Source organism: Penicillium expansum (genome assembly GCF_000769745.1).
Source record: "Penicillium expansum strain MD-8 chromosome Unknown contig231, whole genome shotgun sequence".
In the NCBI taxonomy this organism is placed as follows: domain Eukaryota; kingdom Fungi; phylum Ascomycota; class Eurotiomycetes; order Eurotiales; family Aspergillaceae; genus Penicillium; species Penicillium expansum.
The window spans coordinates 94,947-117,098 of NW_015971375.1; the positions used below are offsets into that span (position 1 = coordinate 94,947).

The 22,152-nt window shown below is 48.9% G+C and overlaps 10 protein-coding genes across 10 annotated transcripts; 9 read left to right on the top strand and 1 right to left on the bottom strand.

Annotated features, from left to right (window-relative positions):
- Positions 1-169: 169 nt before the first annotated feature.
- Positions 170-920, bottom strand: htz1 (histone H2AZ; the record flags this gene model as incomplete). Its single annotated transcript, XM_016744364.1, has 3 exons — positions 170-420; positions 483-552; positions 822-920. 3 exons carry the CDS (start codon positions 918-920, stop codon positions 170-172), a joined length of 420 nt encoding a protein of 139 aa, XP_016596931.1.
- Positions 921-1,731: 811 nt separating this feature from the next.
- On the top strand, positions 1,732-2,429 carry PEX2_070940 (PHO88 family protein; the record flags this gene model as incomplete). The annotated part of the gene is made up of 3 exons (XM_016744365.1): positions 1,732-1,748; positions 1,823-1,983; positions 2,044-2,429. The coding sequence occupies 3 exons, from the start codon at positions 1,732-1,734 to the stop codon at positions 2,427-2,429; spliced, it is 564 nt and encodes a 187-aa protein (XP_016596932.1).
- Positions 2,430-3,848: 1,419 nt separating this feature from the next.
- On the top strand, positions 3,849-5,110 carry gpdA (glyceraldehyde 3-phosphate dehydrogenase GpdA; the record flags this gene model as incomplete). The annotated part of the gene is made up of 5 exons (XM_016744366.1): positions 3,849-3,896; positions 3,952-3,965; positions 4,040-4,103; positions 4,165-4,852; positions 4,911-5,110. The coding sequence occupies 5 exons, from the start codon at positions 3,849-3,851 to the stop codon at positions 5,108-5,110; spliced, it is 1,014 nt and encodes a 337-aa protein (XP_016596933.1).
- A 1,361-nt stretch (positions 5,111-6,471) lies between these two features.
- On the top strand, positions 6,472-9,525 carry hdaA (histone deacetylase hdaA; the record flags this gene model as incomplete). Its single annotated transcript, XM_016744367.1, has 15 exons — positions 6,472-7,090; positions 7,151-7,439; positions 7,493-7,506; positions 7,562-7,700; positions 7,751-7,863; positions 7,915-8,042; positions 8,096-8,303; positions 8,354-8,465; positions 8,520-8,567; positions 8,617-8,680; positions 8,731-8,823; positions 8,881-8,966; positions 9,023-9,102; positions 9,158-9,264; positions 9,328-9,525. 15 exons carry the CDS (start codon positions 6,472-6,474, stop codon positions 9,523-9,525), a joined length of 2,298 nt encoding a protein of 765 aa, XP_016596934.1.
- Positions 9,526-10,697: 1,172 nt separating this feature from the next.
- PEX2_070970 (putative BYS1 domain protein) lies at positions 10,698-11,171 on the top strand (the record flags this gene model as incomplete). Its single annotated transcript, XM_016744368.1, has 1 exon — positions 10,698-11,171. One exon carries the CDS (start codon positions 10,698-10,700, stop codon positions 11,169-11,171), a length of 474 nt encoding a protein of 157 aa, XP_016596935.1.
- A 720-nt stretch (positions 11,172-11,891) lies between these two features.
- Positions 11,892-15,276, top strand: PEX2_070980 (uncharacterized protein; the record flags this gene model as incomplete). Its single annotated transcript, XM_016744369.1, has 2 exons — positions 11,892-12,122; positions 12,187-15,276. The coding sequence occupies 2 exons, from the start codon at positions 11,892-11,894 to the stop codon at positions 15,274-15,276; spliced, it is 3,321 nt and encodes a 1,106-aa protein (XP_016596936.1).
- A 560-nt stretch (positions 15,277-15,836) lies between these two features.
- On the top strand, positions 15,837-16,938 carry PEX2_070990 (cleavage and polyadenylation specificity factor subunit 5; the record flags this gene model as incomplete). Its single annotated transcript, XM_016744370.1, has 4 exons — positions 15,837-15,937; positions 16,012-16,263; positions 16,321-16,568; positions 16,643-16,938. The coding sequence occupies 4 exons, from the start codon at positions 15,837-15,839 to the stop codon at positions 16,936-16,938; spliced, it is 897 nt and encodes a 298-aa protein (XP_016596937.1).
- An 806-nt stretch (positions 16,939-17,744) lies between these two features.
- Positions 17,745-17,894, top strand: PEX2_071000 (uncharacterized protein; the record flags this gene model as incomplete). Its single annotated transcript, XM_016744371.1, has 1 exon — positions 17,745-17,894. The coding sequence occupies one exon, from the start codon at positions 17,745-17,747 to the stop codon at positions 17,892-17,894; it is 150 nt and encodes a 49-aa protein (XP_016596938.1).
- A 92-nt stretch (positions 17,895-17,986) lies between these two features.
- PEX2_071010 (Lipase, class 3) lies at positions 17,987-20,673 on the top strand (the record flags this gene model as incomplete). The annotated part of the gene is made up of 7 exons (XM_016744372.1): positions 17,987-18,068; positions 18,130-18,295; positions 18,358-18,694; positions 18,749-19,017; positions 19,548-19,892; positions 19,965-20,407; positions 20,465-20,673. The coding sequence occupies 7 exons, from the start codon at positions 17,987-17,989 to the stop codon at positions 20,671-20,673; spliced, it is 1,851 nt and encodes a 616-aa protein (XP_016596939.1).
- A 412-nt stretch (positions 20,674-21,085) lies between these two features.
- PEX2_071020 (putative dephospho-CoA kinase) lies at positions 21,086-21,898 on the top strand (the record flags this gene model as incomplete). Its single annotated transcript, XM_016744373.1, has 1 exon — positions 21,086-21,898. The coding sequence occupies one exon, from the start codon at positions 21,086-21,088 to the stop codon at positions 21,896-21,898; it is 813 nt and encodes a 270-aa protein (XP_016596940.1).
- Between the last annotated feature and the right edge of the window lie 254 nt (positions 21,899-22,152).

Sequence of the window (22,152 nt, forward strand, 5' to 3'; positions counted from 1 at the left end):
ATCAGAAAAAAAATACATCAAAGTAGCGCGCCGTGAAGAACAAAGACGAGAGGACTGAAAAAAAGGGCAGCCAGGATTAGTCGTAGGTTTAGGAGTCAAGGTGTTGATGTCTCGACAGTACCTCCCGCGGGGGCAGCCCATTTTCTTTCGGAACTTTTCATATGTTGATTTAGAGCTCGATCTTGCCACCCTTCTTCTTTTGCTCGACCTTTAGGAGCAGCGCACGGTTGATGCGGGGCAGGACACCACCGAAGGCGATGGTTGCGCGGATGAGGGTATCCAATTCTTCATCACCACGGATGGCGAGCTGGAGGTGGCGAGGCGTGATACGCTTGACCTTGAGATCCTTGGCGGCGTTACCCGCCAGCTCGAGAACTTCGGCAGTCAGGTACTCGAGAACAGCGGTCACGTAGACGGCAGCTAGAGAAGAGAAGTGTTAGCGACGGGTCGTGTGGCAGATCAGTTCATGGGGAATAGCATACCCTTAGCACCGACACGCATCTTGTTCTGAGTGTTGTTCTTCAAGAAACGCTTGACACGACCACAGGGGAACTTGAAAGAGAATTTGTGTCAGCAGTCGCGTCATCTTAGACAGCTGGGGATTGGACGAAAACATGGTCGAGAGAGAGGGTATGCGACAGCATGGTATGAGTCCCATAGATATTGAAAGAAAATCCCCGTTATCGAGCAGCAACGAGGGACGGAGTCGACGCGTCTTCGAGGGGCAGTTTCATCGAGTAACTCATCGCCTGTATCGCATGACCCTTCTCAGACGACACGATTTCTAACCCAGCAGTTAGACAAGCTATGATTCCACTAACCTGCAGACCAGCCTTTGCGCTGTGAGACTTTTGGGCCTTCCCCGCAGCATCACCCTTTCCGCCCTTTCCACCGATAGACTTTCCCTTTCCGCCAGGCATTGCGAAATAAATGTGCGAAGACGGTCGCAGATGTAGTTATAGCAGATAGAAACAGAAATCAACACGATTTGGCAGTGGTGTGGATGTGGAGACGATTCAGAGTGCGGAAGATACGCGCGTTGTTGATGGATGGAGAAGTCAGAATGTGCCAGTCGCCGGCTGTGCCAAAAAGACATTTGGCGCTAGTCCCAAAAGGGAACCGTCCTTTCTCATGGCGTTGGAATTCTTGCCTGTATATAAGGCCATCTGTAGGCTCATTCGCATGATCTAGAGATTAGTTGCCGTAAGGGTCATCATTTCTTTTTCTCTTTCTCAAAAAATAGACAGAAGCCATGATTAGTTTTGGTATGAGAGGAGACCATGATGGAAGCCAGTGCGCCTTCAGCTGTCTGGATGGAATGGATGCCTTTGGCCTCTATGGCTAGGATTCACATATGAAAATGCTGTATTTGCCATAATACACACCATTGTGCAACTTCAAATCAAAATGCAAGTCCACTGAGGTGGTGGTTGCTGATGTTTTGCAAAATAAGCTGGTCTGGTTTGAAGCTGGACCATCACAGCTACCAGCTATGACCAGCAGTGGGGGAGGTCACATGATATAATTGCCTTATATATCAGGCGACAGGTCTACCCAGATAACTTAATGCCTCAGGTGGCGAACCGATGGCGATATAGATAGTACCGGAAGAACTGTTCATCCGGCTCCCTGACCTTCCAGAAATGCCAGGTGGCCCGCGACTTTCAAGTTTTGTTCGTGTGTACTCCCCCATATTCAACGATTTCCCCATATTGAACAGTATCCGGCAAAATGGTGTCTCCTCAAATGTATGCTTGATCGACAAGTTCTCGATTTCAATCAAAATCTATCTTATATACGAAAACTGACAATGATCGCACAGTACCAACCTCGCCATCATCTTGGTGATGATGCAGCTGGCCAAGAAGGTTCCCTTTGAGGATCCTCAGGTCCTGATGCTGGTGCGCGGATGCTACATCTTGTCCAATGTCCTCATCCTGGCTGTCCACCTATACACCCAGTTGAAGATCAACCAAAAGAAGGGTATGCCGACCGATCGCGTGCTGTCCCCACAATGATCAAAACTAATGCAATATCTCCCAGACATGACAACCCTCAAGTACGTTGAGCCCGCCACGATGGGTAGCACCGAGGAGCCCAAGCCCGTGACGACCACCAACATGGACTATGACAAGGCTCAGCTGCGCCAGCTGCTCCGCAGCCAGCTTATGGGTGTCGGCATGATGGGTGTGATGCACCTGTACTTCCAGTACACCAACCCCCTCCTCATTCAGTCGATCATCCCCCTCAAGGGCGCCTTCGAGTCCAACCTGGCCAAGATTCACGTCTTCGGCAAGCCCGCTACTGGTGATCTCGCCCGTCCCTTCAAGGCCGCCGGTGGCTTCATGTCCCAGGGCGGACCTAAGAGCGACAAGGCCTCCATTGAGGCCGCTGAGAAGAACTGGCGCGGTGGTGTCAAGGAGGAATAAATTCAGACGCTGGGTTGCTCTAGGTCATCAATTGATTTCCCCTATGGGTAGTCGATGGCCGATCTGAATGATAACACACTGTTCATTTCTCCCCATTGTACCATAATCCATAATTCATCCTATTAAGTCCGGCCCCTCCTTTCTCTAGGTAAGGTCTGGACTATATCGTTAATCTTTGTGAATCCCCTGGTCATACCATTTCCCTTGTATTGTACGATCTAAATCTTGTACCAAAGGACGTTCAGTCATGGCACCTTTTTGGAGATTGCGCCACTGGTGTGTCGGCTCCGAGTTCCATGCTGATATGGCCTGATGAGGTTGAAAGGTTAACATAGCGCAGGGATCATCAGGTCCAGATTGTACTTTGTCAGGATTCATTTCATGATCTTGTTGAGGCAAATAGGATTTCTAATCCATTGATTCGTCCAGGGCTTCCCAAGGTTGGAATATTGGGGACCCCAGTAGTTTAAACCCCTCAAGGCTCAAATAATTCAAATAATTCAAAACAAAACAATCCAAAGAAAAATCTGCCAGATCCCGTGGCCCCATATGTTGAGATACCGGTGACTCCTTTCAGGGCGGAGGGAGCCACCAAATTATATCACCATACTCGATCCGTCCACCGCAGGGGTTTGAACAATACGGTTGGCCCGCACAAGTGGAGGATCACAGGGATTTATGTAGTTAGAAGGGTTACTGGGATAATTATATTAATTCTATGAGTTTAACTGGTTGTATGTATATTTACTCCGTACAACGTAGTTAGTTTACATATACAACATAGGTACCTTACCTAAGGTATGTTTTTGCCCCTCAATGCCATTGCCCCTCCAACCCTCTCAGCGTCATAGGTCTCCCCTTAGTCAACCTCGGGAATCTCTTCAATTTAGTACCTAAGATTATCGTGATCATTTCCGTTGTACCCGGATAGACACCGAGTAGGCAAAATATTCAAGAGAAAGCTCCGAAAAATAGTAACAACCCGAAGAGCAGGTTGAGTTTGTCGCATTCCTATTGGTAGACGGGAGCTACCGAGGGGCAGAGTAGGGCCCCAATATCGTGGCTCTTCCTGCTTTCCCCGGTGTATGAAACCGGAAATGGGTTGCTGGGCAGATGTGCAAGCGGCAACAGTCGGGAAATCTAGTTCGGTCTGATCTTTGTAGAAGGGGGGATGTTGGCTGTGCTGGCTGTGAGTTGACAGTCCCCGTCCGTCTCTTCGGTGAGGGGTGATCTGTCCATTGCGTCAGTCATCCATTCATTAATCCTCCCCCTCCCCCAGATCTTTTTTTTCTTCTTCTCTTTCTTCTCCATCCTAGTTCCTCCCTTTCTTCAATTACTTCACTATTACAGTAAGCTCATCATTCTCTTATCATCTATCCCTCTTATACATGATCTAACAACTTCTAGTAAACCGCAATCATGGTTGTTCAAGTTGGTATCAACGGTTTCGGTCGTATTGGCCGCATTGTAAGTGATTATCTTCACACCACAATTTCAGCTTCAGATACTAACAACTTCACAGGTCTTCCGCAATGCGTAAGTTGCACACTGGTCGAAGAAAGAAGAAGAAAAAAACAAGACCCGAGAAGCATACTAACCCATATCTATAGTATCAACAACCCCGATGTTGAGGTTGTCGCTGTCAACGACCCCTTCATTGAGACTCACTACGCTGTATGTTTCTTTCAATCAATTGGTTCTATAGCCTGGTATTAACCTTCCATTTGCGGGATAGGCCTACATGCTCAAGTATGACTCCACCCACGGTCAGTTCAAGGGTGAGATCGAGCACGTCGAGGACGGTCTCATCGTCAACGGCAAGAAGGTCACCTTCTTCACCGAGCGTGACCCCGCTGCCATCCCCTGGGGTAAGGCCGGTGCCGCCTACATTGTCGAGTCCACCGGTGTCTTCACCACTCAGGAGAAGGCCTCTGCTCACTTGAAGGGTGGTGCCAAGAAGGTCATCATCTCCGCTCCCTCCGCCGATGCCCCCATGTTCGTCATGGGTGTCAACAACAAGTCTTACACCAAGGATATCAACGTCCTCTCCAACGCCTCTTGCACCACCAACTGCTTGGCTCCTCTCGCCAAGGTCATCAACGATAACTTCGGTATCGTTGAGGGTCTCATGACCACCGTCCACTCCTACACCGCCACCCAGAAGACCGTCGATGCTCCTTCCTCCAAGGACTGGCGTGGTGGCCGTACTGCGGCCCAGAACATTATCCCCTCCTCCACCGGTGCCGCCAAGGCTGTCGGCAAGGTTATCCCCGAGCTCAACGGCAAGCTCACCGGTATGGCCATGCGTGTCCCCACCGCCAACGTCTCCGTTGTCGACCTTACCTGCCGCATCGAGAAGGGTGCCACCTACGAGGAGATCAAGGCCGTCGTCAAGGCCGCTTCCGAGAACGGCGAGCTTAAGGGTGAGTTAACCTTCTTCAGTACGCTTACTGCACAACATATTGACAAACTATTCTTTAGGAATCCTTGGCTACACTGAGGACCAGGTTGTCTCGACCGATCTTAACGGTGATGAGCGCTCCTCCATCTTCGATGCCGCCGCCGGTATCGCCCTTAACGCCAACTTCATCAAGCTTGTCTCCTGGTACGACAACGAGTGGGGTTACTCCCGCCGTGTTGTTGACCTCATCTCCTACATTGCCGGTGTCGATTCCCAGTAGGAATCAGGACAGCGTCCTGGGGTCAGAAGTGTTCTTTAAGGTGCTGGGTTCCTTGTCGCACAACCTACAAATATGGGTGCATGAGGGCTCCGTCTTTTAGACAAAAGCAAGATGATAATGTCATTTAATGAAGCAAACCATTCCCAATTCATCCTTTTCCAATAATTTACCATTGTAGGCCGTATATACCCCTTTTGATTAGGACGACTTTACGTGTCTATGTGCGGTCAACCTATGTATTAGTCCCAAGGTATTTTCATACTAAAATTAGGATCTTGCATGCTTTTCATTGGAAGACCCTCGGGAGGTGTGCTGTAGCCTACAAAATAACCACACAACCACCTGCATATGTATATGTAGGTACATCGCATGTTGTACATTGAAAAGTCTTCTCACCGGATTCCACAGGCTACAGTTAATCATTATCCTTTTGGCCATAACATGTATATCGAGAAGACAAAATATCTAAAACTATATGAAATAACCATCTAAAAAGCATTATAGCACGCCTCTAATATAACCTAGAGCTAACTTATACGTAAATATCTAGATCGCCAAGTTAGAAGCCGCATAAGTGACTGACTGTTTTTGTAGATATTATTAAAAGTTGCCTGAGATTACAAGTTGCAATATTCTTATCCATGAGGTATTTGAGATTGAAAACCAAACAATTCATCCTACTTCGTACTCGGAACCCTTTCAACACATAAATGATAAGCCCTCTAAACCGTGCAGGTCGATAAATCAGCACATATTAAATGCTCACCGCCAATTATAATGCATCACGCCAACCCATTCCTAGCGGCGGTAAATCTGGCGGTGAGTGTAAGAATGTCTGGCAATAAGAAAGGCTGGCCCAAAAGGGATCCAACATGCACATTGATCCATTCCCATTGTCACTCAGTGGACTTGGCTATTTTGTTCTTCATTTCTACCCACTACATGAAGGACTGCAATTGAATTTCTCTTTGGAAATTATTCACTTGAAGATCACTCTTGCTTCATTACACGGTAGGCGAATCACGGTGTCCGTCCAATCTACGGCAGGAGACCATTGTATACCACCGTATGCTTGCACAAATCACATCACACCTTGAGACATCCCTGCAGTCTTTAGTGAACATCAAATTATTGGTCAATAACTGGACCATTTGGCCGATTGATCCATTTCACACTTTGCTGTACAAGGTGCATTCGATCGTCGTGGACCAGAAGCATCAGCCGAATCACTATTAGTTTGGTATTAAGCTCTAAGATTGCCCCACAAGCTCAACACATCTATTGTGGTAGTGCTTGGTAATGAGCTACTAAGGCCAAGCTTGAATTAAATCAAAGGGCTTCCCGTGGCTTCCCCTTTCATGATGGACGAGGATGAGGATACAGTTATGGGTGATTCCCACACCCTCTCCACTTTGACTGCAAACCCATCTTTCACTGGCGTCCCTCTTCCCACACATATCATCAATCATCCCACCCCGAACCTTGCTCCTTCTTCCATCCCGCAAGTGGTTCCCGCGTCCCTATCACCCGACTCTGAGCAGTCTCAACCTCGGGAGACCATCGCCTCCACTGGAATGCCCCCCCCTGAACGTTCGACGAAGACAAGTGAGGGTGATAGTTCCGCTGCTGAACAGTTAAAACGTGATAGCCTAGTCCAGCCTGACTCTGACTGGTCTGACGACGAGGTCATGGCTAAAGCGGGTCTTCCACTGGCATCGCTTGCCACAGGACTTTGTTATGATCATCGCATGCGTTACCACTGTGAGGTTCGCCCACAGAGTGACGTTCATCCAGAGGATCCCAGACGCATCTACTACATCTACAAGGAGCTATGCCGTGCCGGCCTTGTTGACGATCCAGAATCGTCTCGACCTTTGGCACCCCATACCTTGCAACGCATTAACGCCCGTGATGCAACTGAGGAGGAAGTTACCCTCATCCATAATGATGCCCACTATGCATTTGTTCGAAGCACGACAGGTATGTCATTGCTACCACCGGAAAAGCTGGCTTCGGTAGATTCACTGACTCGATAAATAGATATGCCCAACGAGGTGCTTATTCAGCTGGAGAAAGATCGCGACTCCATCTATTTCAACAACCTGACCTTCGCTTCAGCCATTTTGTCTACTGGAGGCGCAATTGAGACGTGCTTGGCTGTCGCCCAGCGTCAGGTGAGAAATGCCATAGCCGTGATTCGTCCACCCGGTCACCATGCCGAGGATGATGCCGCGATGGGATTCTGTCTATTTAACAATGTGTGTGTTGCAGCACGCGTTTGTCAAAATAGACTAGGAGACGCGTGCCGGAAGATCATGATTCTTGACTGGTCAGTACCCTACATCATCATTTGGCTACTACAGCAATACTGACTTGTACTAGGGATGTTCACCATGGTACGCTTAGCCCTTAGCACGGCATTTGGAAACAATCAAAGCTCATACATCATAGGCAACGGCATCCAGAAAGCATTTTACGATGACCCTAATGTTCTTTACATTTCTATGCATGTCTACCAGGACGGTCGCTTCTACCCTGGAGGCCCTGCAGGAGACTGGGATCACTGTGGCTCAGGCGCTGGGGTCGGAAAGTGAGTTTCTCTCTAAGTACACGAAATGACTAAATTCTCACGCTTCTTAGAAATGTCAATATTCCATGGCCCGACCAGGGTATGGGCGATGGTGACTACATGTTCGCCTTCCAGGAAGTGGTGATGCCCGTCGCCCAAGAATTTGATCCCGACTTGGTAATTGGTGAGCATATCCCCGTCTTTTTATTTAGTATAGATTTATTGACCATAACAGTCGCTGCTGGGTTTGATGCTGCCGCTGGTGATGTACTGGGTGGCTGCTTTGTCTCGCCAGCTTGCTATGCCCAAATGACCCATATGCTCATGACTTTAGCCAACGGAAAGGTCGCTGTCTGCTTGGAGGTACGTGGACTGCCTTTTTAAATTGTTGCTTACTTGATCTGACCTTGAAACAGGGTGGATACAACTTCAAGTCTATCTCGAAGTCGGCTCTGGCTGTGACCAAGACCCTTATGGGGGAACCCCCGGACCGTTTGCTTAGCAGCTCTCCGACTGACTCTGCGGTCGTAGCGGTCCGCCGGGTGAGGAGCATCCAATCCCAGTATTGGAGTCGCCTGTACCCGAAGACATCTGCTCACCCGGTCTACGCGAATCGTCTTCACGGTAAGATTTATGGATTACCCCCCAATCAACAGAGCTGATGAACCATCTAGATGTCCTCCGCGTTTACCAGTCGAACCAGCTGTATGAGAGCTGCAAGCTCACCCCGCTGCACATCTACCGCACCGCCATTTCTAAGTCATTTGACAAACAAGTTCTGGCAAGGTAAGTTGCATCACTCAATCTTGATCTTCTAATCTGGGACTCACCATCTGGCAGCACAAACTATCACCAACGTGTGCCGCTTATTGTCATCTTCCATGATCCGTAAGTGTTCCAATAATCTGCCACGAAACGTATGACTGACGATATGTAGACCTGAGATTGTGGGACAGGCTCATCCTGTCACCAATAAGTTGGAAGCGCACAATGTATGGATGGTACGTGGTTGAACATGATTGATTGAGACTGCCTACTAACAGAACAAAAGGCTGATTCGCTCACGGAGTATGTTGAATGGATCGTCGGTAAGGGCTACGCGGTGATCGATGTCAACATTCCCAAGCACGTATCTCGGGAAACGGTAAGTTTATCTGTGCATTCCTTTGTATAAGCCGTGGACTAATTTAAATGCTTTTAGGCTCCCGGTCGATACGAGGCAGACGACGAGGACCGCCCGTCTGCCACTGAAGAGCTTGCCGGATATTTGTGGGACAACTACATTGAGTGAGCTATGGCCAACCAAGAACATTGGTTATTACTGGGCTGACAATCTATTAAAGTGCGAACCAGGCAACCGAGATCTTCCTGCTCGGCGTTGGCAACGCTTTCTTCGGCGTGTCAAACTTGCTGATCAACAGGGGTAGGCTCAGGCTAACAGGCTATCATGCTGTGTAAATTTGCTAATAAACAAGTAGAAAACCTCTACAAACGTGTCAACGGCGTGATCTCCTTCGTGTCTGAGAACCCAGTCCGCGCGGTCACATCCCACACGCAGACCTGGCTATCGAAGTGGTACCGCGAGGTAAGCCACCCACAAATCATTTGTCAATGATAATTTTTACTCACATGCTTCTTTTCAATTCAGAATTCCCTTGTGTTTGTTTCAAACTCCCACGGTATTTGGGCTACCCCAGACCGACGGTCTTCCAAGCGCTACGGACAGCTGGTTCATTCCCCGAAATCGGATCTGAACGAGATGCTTGACGAACATAAGGAGGAGGTGTACAAGTGGATCTCCGAGCGTGCTGACCGGGCGGAGGAAGAATCAGATGAAGATTCTTGATCTCTTCGCTGAATTCCTGATCGATCGAGCGCCGGTGAGTCCGTAGAATTTCCAAGGTTGTGCATGGAGTTATGCGATCTATTATCGAAGAATTCTCTTTTCTCATACCCTATTAATGCCATGAAATTATCTTGCCACTTACAGTATTTGCTTATATTTGCTTAACCGCGAGGGAATTCCCCCGCAGATAAAAATAGGGCGGGAATCTAAGATAGTAACATGTCTCTCTTCAATCTTTGTTGGCTCCAATACCATCTTATCCACCTCCACTAAGAAAGGAAGATGACAAGAATATGTTAGGCGTGCCCCCCTCTCCTCTCGAGGAGTGATATCAGCGTAGTTCTTGAATCTGAGATTTGAGACATTGGGACTTCACTGCTGTGACACATCACCAACCATAGCTCGAGGTATTAGCGGTCTACATGACAAAGAAGTGAATATGAGCAAACTTTGTGTGACTCTAGATATATACATCGTATAGTTACTTTCCCAGTGTGGCGTTGATCTGCATACCGTCCCTGAGATGTAACGATGTCTCACTTTTTACCCCAGAAACCCCGGAGTGGCAATAACACGGCTCTAATCACTTCCACAGGTATGCGAGAAAAACCCTTGGTTCGTCCCTTTCTCTCCACACTTGGCATTCATGATCGGAAATATCATGTTAATCCACCATGGCTGCTGTCGCCTAGGAGTGAATACATCCAATGACCGGGTCGGAGCGCTCTGAGACATCGTACGTATTCTTTTCGCTACACCCATAGACTCTTTTCTTTCTCGTATCCTCGCAGGCATCAACCTTGGAAAATTCTGTGACCGTGCGATGCGGGGGTTTTGTAAGATCCTACGAACCATTCCTGCTCCCGGTCCTGTGACGGATGGCCTGATCGCTGCCCGGGTGGTTAAGACTTCAATAGGTTGATTTGGGATGAGATGTCTTGGATTTGGTTAGTAAATTGTCATACATTCTACTAACATCACCGCTTTGAGAATCAGTCTGCACTCGGGTCAAATGGGGACCAGGTATAGGCTGGAAATTTGATGCTCAATCCATCTTACCACCAGCAAAGAAACTATATAAGGGCCCTCGAATCCTACCCAAGAGATATAGTTTCACTACTTCAAACAGGCTTCATTACTTGGCCTCAAACCAACCCAATCTACCTACCAAAATGCGCTTTTCTACTGCAGTTATTGCCTCCATTGCCGCTCTGGCACCTCTTGCAAGCGCCGTTGGTAACGCTGTCGTGACCAACCACTGCAATTTCCCGGTTTACCTGTGGTCTGTTGGCGGCAGCATTGGCCCCAAGCAAACCATCCTGGCAGGTGGCAGCTACACCGAAGCACTGCATCACGACAGTGCCTCCGGTGGCATCTCGCTGAAGATCACCACCGTCGACAACGGTCTTTATAACGGCAGCCCTCAGACCAACTTTGCCTACACTCTGGACCCAGGCACAGTTTGGTATGACTTGTCAGATGTCTTTGGGGACCCCTTCGCTGGCAAGTCGATTGTCGTGCGGCCCACAGACACGACTTGCTCGAACATCTGCTGGGCGCAGGGTGTCAACCCTGGTGGCAGCCAGACTAAGAACTGCAACTCGAACACTAGTATCAATCTGAACCTCTGTGCAGCTAAGTGCTAAGCGCTCGGATCTATATTTATGTGATAGTTCGATATAATGGTGGGGGCAGTGTCCACTAACACGTGTGAATTGGCCAGCCGAGCTGCGGGGAAGGAAGAGCTTCGACGTGGAACCAGTTAGGACCCTGACATGTATGTAGCTAATTTGATAATGGAGAAAGATGTCATATTCTCGCAGTATAGATAAAGGACAATCCTGGTAGACACGAGTCTGCCTTGGGGATAGCAATAGTATAGGTACCGCCACCAGCATAGGTGATAAGGCGCTTGTTAGGGCTACGAGGACCTATCACCGCCTCGGTAGAGCAGCTGGGCAGTATTTCCACCAGGCCCGGCTTGATCAACATCGCCTGTCCCTCAGTTGACTTTACAACATCCTTCCCCCTCCATTCGGTGTATAATCCCACAAACTATATATCGAAACATATATAAACGCGTCTTGTCTTTCGGCTCCCTGGAATTCCCAAGTGCATTGACCTTATCAGTCACGTCATTGGCCTCTCCCCTTGACACCTGAATGCCTCCAAGGTCCTCCAAAAATCTGTGTCACAAAGGTCTCATTCGCAGTTCAACTCGCCCTTATCCCGATTTGTTGTCACGCATCGCTGTGGCCAGTCCTCGTTCAGTACGGCTCGTACCTTTACCGATTCTTTCTTCCGTGCATTGGACCCGCCGTTCATCCTCCCATTCACCTCCTAACTTCACCGCCACACCTCCGATCATGGCTCAAATCGAGCGTATTACAGAGAACTTGGAGAAACCGGAGCTTGATGATCGTTCTTATCGAGTGATCCGTTTGCCAAACAAGCTTGAGGCCCTTCTAGTTCATGACCCGGACACTGATAAGGCCAGTGCCGCCGTGAATGTCAATGTGGGCAATTTCTCCGATGAAGATGATATGCCAGGAATGGCTCATGCAGTAGAGCATTTGTTGTTCATGGGCACAAAAAAGGTAAATGAAGAATCCCCCGTCTTCCCAGCCGAGGTCAATACTAACAGGGATCTCTATTATTTAGTATCCGAAGGAAAATGCATACAACCAGTACCTAGCGTCCCACTCTGGTTCGTCAAATGCCTACACAGCCGCCACCGAAACGAACTACTTCTTTGAAGTGTCCGCCACAGGTGACTCTAGTGCCCCTAAATCTAGTGGAGACAGCACCCCTGCCGAGACAAATGATAACAATGGCGTTGCGACGAATGGGAATGGTTCAGATGGAAAGTCGCCCCTCTATGGCGCATTGGATCGGTTTGCCCAGTTCTTTGTCGCTCCACTTTTCCTAGAGTCAACCCTAGAACGGGAGCTGCAGGCGGTGGATTCGGAAAATAAAAAGAACCTTCAAAGTGACCTGTGGCGTTTGATGCAACTGAACAAGTCGCTTTCGAACCCAAAACATCCCTACAGCCACTTCTCGACCGGTAATCTGCAGACTTTGAAAGAAGATCCACAGAAACGCGGTCTGGAAGTCCGCAGTGAGTTCATCCGGTTTTACGAGAAGCACTACTCAGCCAACCGGGCGAAGCTGGTTGTCTTGGGGCGGGAGTCTTTGGACACGCTGGAACAGTGGGTCTCTGAGCTCTTTTCTGATGTTGAGAACAAGAATCTTGCCCAGAACCGCTGGGACGATGTCCAACCCTTCACTGAGAAGGACATGTGCACTCAGGTGTTCGTGAAGCCAGTCATGGATACTCGATCTATGGATATGTACTTCCCGTTCCTTGATGAGGAGGATTTGCACGACACCCAGCCTAGCCGGTATATCAGCCATCTCATTGGCCATGAGGGCCCGGGCAGTGTTCTTTCTTACCTCAAGGCTAAGGGGTGGGCTAATGGCCTGTCTGCAGGCGCCATGCCTGTCTGCGCTGGGTCGGCATTTTTCACTATCTCGGTGCGCCTGACCCCCGAAGGTCTGAAGCAATACCAGGAAGTCGCAAACGTTGTCTTTGAGTATATCGCTATGATCAAGCAACGCGATCCCGAGCAATGGATCTTCGACGAGATGAAAAACCTTGCCGAGGTCGATTTCCGGTTCAAGCAGAAGACCCCGGCTAGTCGGTTCACCAGCCGATTGAGCAGCGTTATGCAAAAGTCATTGCCTAGTGAATGGCTGCTGAGCGGGTCTTTGTTGCGACGATTTGATTCTGACCTGATCAAGAAGGCATTGAGCTATCTGCGGGCTGACAACTTCCGCCTGGTCGTTGTGTCCCAGGAGTTCCCGGGTACATGGGACCAGAAGGAGAAGTGGTATGGTACCGAATACAAGGTCGAGAAGATCCCACAGGAGTTCTTGGGCGGTCTTCAGAAGGCTCTAGAGTCTACTGAGGCTACCCGTACTTCCAACGTGCACATGCCTCACAAGAACGAATTTGTGCCGACCAGGCTCTCGGTAGAAAAGAAAGAGGTTGCCGAGCCAACAAACACTCCTAAACTGATTCGCCATGACGACCGGGTGCGCCTGTGGTTCAAGAAGGATGACCGTTTCTGGGTGCCTAAAGCGACTGTTGAGGTAACGCTCCGTAACCCTTTGGTGTGGGCTACACCCGCCAATCTCATCAAAACAAAGCTGTACAGCGAGTTGGTGCGAGATTCGCTGGATGAATACTCCTACGATGCAGAGCTTGCTGGTTTGGACTACCATCTCTCAGCGAACATTTTGGGATTGGACATTTCCGTGAGCGGGTACAACGACAAGATGTCCGCTCTATTAGACAAAGTACTCAATACCATGCGTGGGCTAGTTGTCAACCAGGATCGGTTCCACATTATCAAAGAGCGCTTGACGCGGGCATTCCGCAATGCCGAGTACCAACAGCCTTACTACCAGGTCGGAGATTACACTCGCTACCTCCTTGCCGAGCGCAGCTGGGTCAACGAGCAGTACCTTGAGGAGCTGGAGCATGTTGAGTGCGATGATGTGGTCAACTTCTTCCCCCAGTTGCTTGAGCAGACCCACATTGAAGTTCTGGCCCACGGAAACTTGTACAAGGAGGATGCCCTTCGTATGACGGACTCTATTGAGAAGATCTTGGGAGGCCGTCCTCTGCCTCCGTCGCAGTGGTACTTGCGCCGCAACATGACCTTGCCCCCCGGTGCCAACTATGTCTACCCCCGGTCGCTTAAGGATCCGGCCAACGTCAATCACTGCATCGAGTACTACCTCTATATTGGACTCTTCTCCGATGACGTCCTGCGGTCGAAACTTCAGCTGTTCGCACAGCTTACTGACGAACCTGCATTCGACCAGCTGCGCAGCAAGGAACAGCTTGGATATGTGGTGTGGAGTGGCGCCCGATACAACGCCACCACCCTGGGCTACCGGGTCATCATCCAAAGTGAGCGCACGGCACAGTATCTCGAATCGCGCATTGAGACTTTCCTCCGTCAGTTTGGCCCCATTCTCGAGAAGATGCCCGAAGAAGAATTTGAGGGTCACAAGCGTAGTGTCGTGAACAAGCGCCTGGAGAAACTCAAGAACCTGAGCTCTGAGACTGGTCGGTACTGGTCGCATGTCGGATCTGAGTACTTTGATTTCCTGCAGCACGAAACCGACGCGGCCAATGTGCGTGCTTTGACTAAGGCGGATCTCATTGCATTTTACCAGCAATACATCGATCCCTCTTCGGCAACGCGCGCTAAGCTCGCCATCCACATGAACGCTCAGTCAGGCGCGCAAGTTGAGGCGCCCAAACCAGCCGAACAGAGAACACGCCTTGTCGAAGTAGTTACCAAGCACCTTGAAGCTGCTGAATTCACCGTGGATTCTGCCCGCTTCGCAAAGGCACTCGATGAGGTTGACACGACGGCTGCGGACAAGTCCCAGGTTATCTTTGCTATGAAGAACTTCCTGGAGACTGAGACGGGCTTATCGCAGAAGAAGATTGAACCTGTCCTTGAGACACTGGATGAGAAGCTCAGTTCGCAGTTGAAGGAGCTGGGTCTTGACTCTAGCAGTGACACTCAGGGTGCGGCCAATGGTAATGGTGAGGCTCAAAAAGCCGTCGTCATCACCGATGTGCCGACTTTCAAAGCACGTTTGCCTGTCAGCACTGGCCCTGTTCCTGTCACTGATTTGAGTGAGTATGAGGATTTCGATGCCAAGCTATAAATGGTATACATTTGGAGTAGGTCTGGTGTTGGGTGGGACGGTTGCATGAATTCGAGAGTTGAGGTGTTTGTCAATTTGGAAGATATAGTGAAGTTCCAGAGACGGACAATAATCAAACGAATTACGTTCAGACAAGTTGTTTTGTAGAACGGGTTTTAGCCCCGGGAGACTGGAAGAAATTATATAAGTTACAGATATACTCAATCAGCCCTAGAGAAGATATCTAATTTGCATACTCAATCTACTCAATCAGAAGACATTTGTTTTATATCACCTCTACAGCACTATACTCTCTGCCCTAACAGTTATAGTATAACAGTTATAGTACCCGGATAGCCTTGTCCACCTGTATCGTCCTGTTCAGATATCAAACCAAGGAAGGCAGTCAACCCTGAGGTTACCCAATTGCGCACTTACATGTAGTAGTATAGTATAGTGAAATATAAAACCGTATCCTTATCCTTCACTATGTTTTATATACGACCGGATAATCCATCCCCCTTGCGGGATATTATTCTTCCGAGGACAGTGACAGCAAACCCCGATAAGCGATAAGTAACATGGGAGCTTGGGGAAAGCTGCCTGTCCTTGACCACAATAACAACGAACGACCCGTCAATATGGCTACTACCACGGAGGATGTTCCTGTCAGTGGGCTTCCGTAAGTACTCTTGATAAATACTTTATTTGACAATGCAATTTTTGAATAGATCAGCCTGACCCGATGACTTCTAGGCCCATTGTCCCTAAGGACTTCACCGCGCAGCAGCCGGAGACTGTCCGCTTGTACCCCCTGTCGAACTATACCTTCGGTACCAAAGAGACACAACCCGAAGAGGACCCTTCGGTTCTAGCACGACTGAAGCGCCTCGAGGAACACTATGGGCTCCATGGAATGCGACGGACGTGTGAGGGAATCCTGGTGTGCCACGAGCACAACCACCCCCATGTGCTGATGCTGCAGATTGCCAATGCATTCTTTAAGTTGTGAGTTCTCTATGGTTTATTTGCGCATATTCACAATTCACTGCTAATAGTCTTTAGGCCAGGCGATTATCTGCAACCCGAGGATGACGAGATTGAAGGTTTCAAGAAACGACTGAATGAGCGTCTCGCACCTGTGGGATCTCAGTTCTCCGGCGAAGGTGTTAACGATGACTGGGAGATCAGCGACACACTTGCGCAATGGTGGCGACCCAACTTCGAGACTTTTATGTATCCGTTCCTTCCTGGCCATGTCACGCGGCCCAAGGAGTGCAAGAAGTTGTACTTTATTCGCCTCCCGAAGAAGAGTGAGTTCTAACCCACCATGAGGTCTTCCCCGTAAAGATTGCTAACATATGACCCAATTTTTTTTTTTTAATAGAGGTTCTCTCCGTTCCGAAGAATATGAAACTTCTCGCTGTGCCGCTGTTCGAGTTGTATGATAACACTGCTCGCTATGGCCCTCAACTCTCTGCCATTCCGCATCTCCTATCGCGATACAACTTTGAGATGGTCGATGAGAATGACAACATTGTTGCTGTGACTCCTGGCACTCCGTTGCCTCCTGGCTACACTATCCCTCCCAGAGTTCTTGTTAATGGTGATGGGGCAGACGATGGACAGGACACTGGTATGACTGGTGTTGAGGAGGGAATGAAGATTGAATCTCACCAGTAGTGGGGAGTAATTTCAAGAACAAAGAAATGCTAGCCAAGCCTGCTTCGGGCCTGAGCACCAAGGTTCCTTACTGGCAGCAATGATGAACAACATACGGTTTCTGACTGGCATCGAAGACGGGATTCGCCAATAAGGGGATTTGTTTTTTTTTCCCGGACCTTGGGAGGAAAAAAAAGAAAAAAAAAAAAAAAAAAAACCCCACGATTGAAAATGGAATAGATCCAACCAGTCAAATCAATTTTACGCTTCTAATGATCACACATGTTCATACATAATGCTGTAGTTCGTTATTACTCCGAAACAACCAAGCCCTGCGGAGTACGGAGTACTCCGTACAACATAAGCTTTTCCACATGATATTAGTCACGGGTGGAAGTGAGTGGCTGGAATTTCTCCTACGATACCGAACATTTCAGCAATTAATATATGCTGCATGAGATAAGATCGTCGAACAACACCCGAGGGTAACGCAATCCCTATGCATAACCCAATCAACACGGAAATTTACTTTGACCCGAAATGCAAAGAGCCCAAAATGTTCATCTTCACGGAGCTTCCAAGGTTGTTATCGCATATGGCGCAATGACCATTGTTGGACCAACTCCGTCCCGCTGCAAGGTACAAATAAGCCCCCTCTCAGGGCAGCCCTAACCTCATTCTAGACCGGAACTCCGCTATCTTAATATGTGTTAACCAATTATCATCCAATCGTCCGAGGTTTCACCGGGGTTACATTCCTGACGAACTCAACAATTGCATGAGTTCCATGTCGATCCCAACGGAATCCCTCCGGTCACGCGTGAAATATGCGCCATGAAACCGGAGATATAGCTGAGTTCGGAAATAATTTAATCTACGAGAGAATGGGCGTTGTACCCCGCTCCTCGAAGATGTCGGGATTTGTAAAGGATTTTAGTATCTATACGGATCCATATGGGTTCGCCGACCATACATAAGGTAGCCTTGTCTGCATAGCCATCTCCAGGTGTGTGTGTGTGTGTGTGCGTATACTCGCCGTTGAGAAAGCCCTACTCTAGAGAGCTTCATCATGCTTCATCTTGGTCGGCTTGGGGCTATCGCTGCTCTTGCGGTGTTGACAGTTGCTGCTCCTTCTCGTTCTGTTCCTCGAGGTATGGATATGCGCTCGCCTTTTGATTCATGCGGATAAACTGACTAACTGACGAGCAACAGATGTGTCGACTGATGTGCTTGGTCAATTGACCCTATTCTCTCAGTGGGCTGCGGCGTCATACTGCACGAACAATGACAACTCAACCGGCGATGCGCTATCTTGCGAGGCAGGCAACTGTCCGTTAGTGGAGGCCGCTGACACAATTTCTCTATATGAGTTTGATGAGTATGGGACCAAGTTCCAAAGCCAAGTCACAAACTGTTCGCTAACACAGTGACACCTATTAGCTCGTCCAGCTATGGCGATGTCGCCGGCTTCCTCGCGGTCGACAAAACAAACAAGCTGATTGTTGTCTCATTCCGGGGTAGTCGCACACTAAAGACTTGGGTCGCGAACCTCAACTTTATCTTTACCGATGCCAGTAGTATATGCAGTGGCTGTGAAGCCCACAGAGGGTTTTTGGAATCCTGGGAGACTGTTGCGGATGATCTGACATCCAGGATCAAGGCCGCACAGACAACCTACCCAGGCTACACTCTTGTCGTGACAGGCCACAGCTTTGGCGGAGCTCTTGCTGCATTGGGAGGTACCATACTTCGAAATGCAGGATATGAACTAGACCTGGTAAGTACCATTATTTCGTACTCCTTGATAATAGTGTATACTCACAGATTATAGTACACCTATGGCCAGCCACGGGTGGGCAATGCGGCTCTGGCTGAATATATGACGAACCAGGGCAGTCTCTGGCGCGTCACACATGATAATGACTTGGTGCCTAAGGTGCCGCCTTCACATCTTGGTTTTAGTCACGCCAGTCCCGAGTACTGGATTACGGTTGGCGACGATACGACGGTGACCTCGTCCGATATTGATGTTATTGAAGGCGTAGGCTCGAAGGCTGGAAATGCGGGGACGTTGGACCCAAGTATTGATAATCATTATTGGTATTTTGAACATATTAATGGGTGCCAATAGGTGAAAATGTAGGTAGAATGTCTAGGGACATCTATCAGATGAATATATGTTGGTCAAACCAATTCGATCTATATATAACACATCAATACATTAACATATTAACATATCTGCTCTTGATGAACTTATAAATTAGCTTGATTTTATATCTTTTATATCTTTTCTAATTGTTATAGCTGTTATTGACTGTGATAGTTGTGAGGGTAGTGCTAAAACCAAAAAAAAAAAAATAACTTAGCTGTTGCGGAGAACTTCAACTTGCGACACGTCGACCTCCAGATGTCTCTAACAATTCCGGAATTTATTACGGAGTACCTACACAGATACTACATGAATTAGTATTTGATTAATATTCCAAGTATATTCTACTTGTCATCCCCAGATTTCTCGAGTTTCTCCCGGGGCTTTGATTTCCCGTTGACCATCAACTTTCTCCCCCCCCCCTCAATGACTTGACCACCCGGGCAGAGTGCCCTTCATCCAACATGTTGTTCGCTCCTAGTGGGCCTCAGGGCCCCCGACGCCGTAGTCGGATGAAAGCTATCTTCCTTACTATCTTCATCGTCATCGCCCTGTACCTTTTATTCTTTTCGACAACGAAGTCCCCGGTGAAGACCGAAACAGGGAGCTATGCGGAGAAACATGGATCTACAAAATCAGACGAGCTGGCTCGTCCTGCTGTACCGAGACGCAAGGAAATGGTCGTGGCTAGCATGAAAAGTGATGACACGTCATGGCTGTCAGAATACTTCCCCGACTGGACGAAAAGTATCTACGTGGTGGATGACAAGCACGCGCCCTTGACGGTGACGCGCAACAAAGGCCGGGAGTCAATGGTGTATTTGACGTGAGTCCAACACGCAACATCTGTTACCTTGTTACCTCTCGTACCCCATACTGACTCGAACTGTTGAACCAGATACATCATCGACAATTACAATAATCTACCCGACACAATGCTCTTCATCCACTCGAAACGCTACCAATGGCACAACGACGACCCATACTATGACGGCATTCCACCACTCCGAAACGTCCAGATCCCATACATACAAGAGCAAGGATACGTCAATCTACGATGCGTTTGGACCCTCGGATGCCCAATAGAAATCCGTCCTCATACCGACACGCATCGCAGCAACGTACACGCCGGCGAATACTTCAAGAATGGATTCATGGAGCTATTCCCTGGAATCCCGATCCCGGAGGAGGTAGGCGTGTCGTGCTGCGCGCAATTTGGTCTTTCCCGCGCCAAGGTGCTGGAACGGCCGCGCAGTGACTATGAGCGCTTTCGCACATGGCTGGCGGAGACGCCGCTAGAGGACGATTTGAGTGGACGGATTATGGAATATTCATGGCATAGTATGTGATTTCCCTGCAGTCCCCTCGGTTCCGATCGAAAGCTAACATTTTCTCTAGTGATATTTGGAAAGGACCCTGTGCATTGCCCTAATGCGAAGGAATGCTACTGCAAAGTATTTGGACTATGTGATCTGACCTGCCCATGGGAAGGTGGCTGTGATGAGCGCTATTCCCTGCCACCATTCTCCTCGCTGCCTAAGGGGTGGCCGGAGATTGGATGGAAGGGCCAAGCACAAGACACTTCACATGGATTGCCGGAAACTTGAACTGATGGATTGAAGAAATTCAGCCACATAAGCCGACTCTCCTTTTCACTGCCTCGGGTTAGGCGTTTTGCTCTGCTGCGTACATGCGCTCTCAAATTGTAGTGCCCCAGGACGCATCTATAAGTTCACGCCGAGGATACCCATCGGTCGCAACTGATATTTCAAGGATTTCCCAAAGATTGATACAATCAAATATATAGCAAAGTAGTTACTGAAAGCTGTTTGATTGGAATTTAGAGAATCCAGAATCTCTGCAATACATACCTGTATACATGTACAGAGTATGTAGATGACGTGACGTGCGTAAAAGACCTAATGCGGAGCCGAGGCTTATTTTTATCTCCCCGCATTCGCAACTTCGACTGTTACAATCTTGACATCTCTTCAACTCTCTCCTCTCTCTAAAGCCAAAATGCTGATCATCGGACTCACTGGATCAATAGCAACGGGCAAGTCAACTGTCTCATCTATCCTCTCCACACCACCCTACTCCCTCCCAATAATTGATGCCGATCTCCTCGCCCGCAAAGTAGTCGAACCTGGCACCGCAGGCTACAAAGCAATCGTCAACTACTTCGGCCCCAGCACACCAGACCTACTGTTGGACGATGCGCCTACAAATCCGAATGGAAAACCACTGAATCGACCGGCGTTGGGGCGGCGCGTCTTTGGAAGCACGGAAGAGCGCAAACGCGACCGACAGGTCCTTAATGGCATCGTCCACCCCGCTGTGCGATGGGAAGTCTACAAAGCCCTAATTTACCACTACCTGCGCGGGCAATGGGCAGTGGTCCTGGATGTACCGCTCCTCTTTGAGAGCGGGATGGATCTTATCTGCGGAACGGTGATTGTGGTTGGGGTTCACGATCCTGAAATCCAAACGGCGCGGTTGCGCGCCCGCGATGCGCATCTTACAGCCGAGGATGCGGAGAACCGGGTGCGGAGTCAGGGAGATGTGCGGACGAAAGCAACGCAGGCGGAGTTCCGGGGCACGACGACAGGGCGCGGGGTAGTGGTCTGGAATGATGCTGATAAGGCGGAGTTGGAGGTTGCTGTTAAGGGGGCTATGGCTAATATTGCGGCATCGAGTCCGAGATGGTGGGCATGGACGTTGTTGGTAGTGCCGCCGGTTGGGTTTGGGGTTGCTGCTTGGAATTTGATTGTGAATTTTGCGACGCAGAAGGGGTGGGAGAAGAAGAAGCAGGAAGAGAAGGCGAAGCTTTGAGAATTTTTTTCTGATTTGCTTCTATTCGAGAAGAGCCAGTCGCTACTTGGGTATCTCTATGTATAGTGCTTTTTTTGCCGCTGTTTTACAACGCTTCTAGCAGGGTAGGGTCAGCTTAGACTCAATGAGGTCCCTAGCAGGGCCTAGAGGCTAGTATATACAATGTAAATTGATTGTTATTGTTACGAGATCAACTTCAAATTCTCACGTCAGACCCTCGAAATTCACAAAGTCCTTGAGCAAAGGAGAGACAA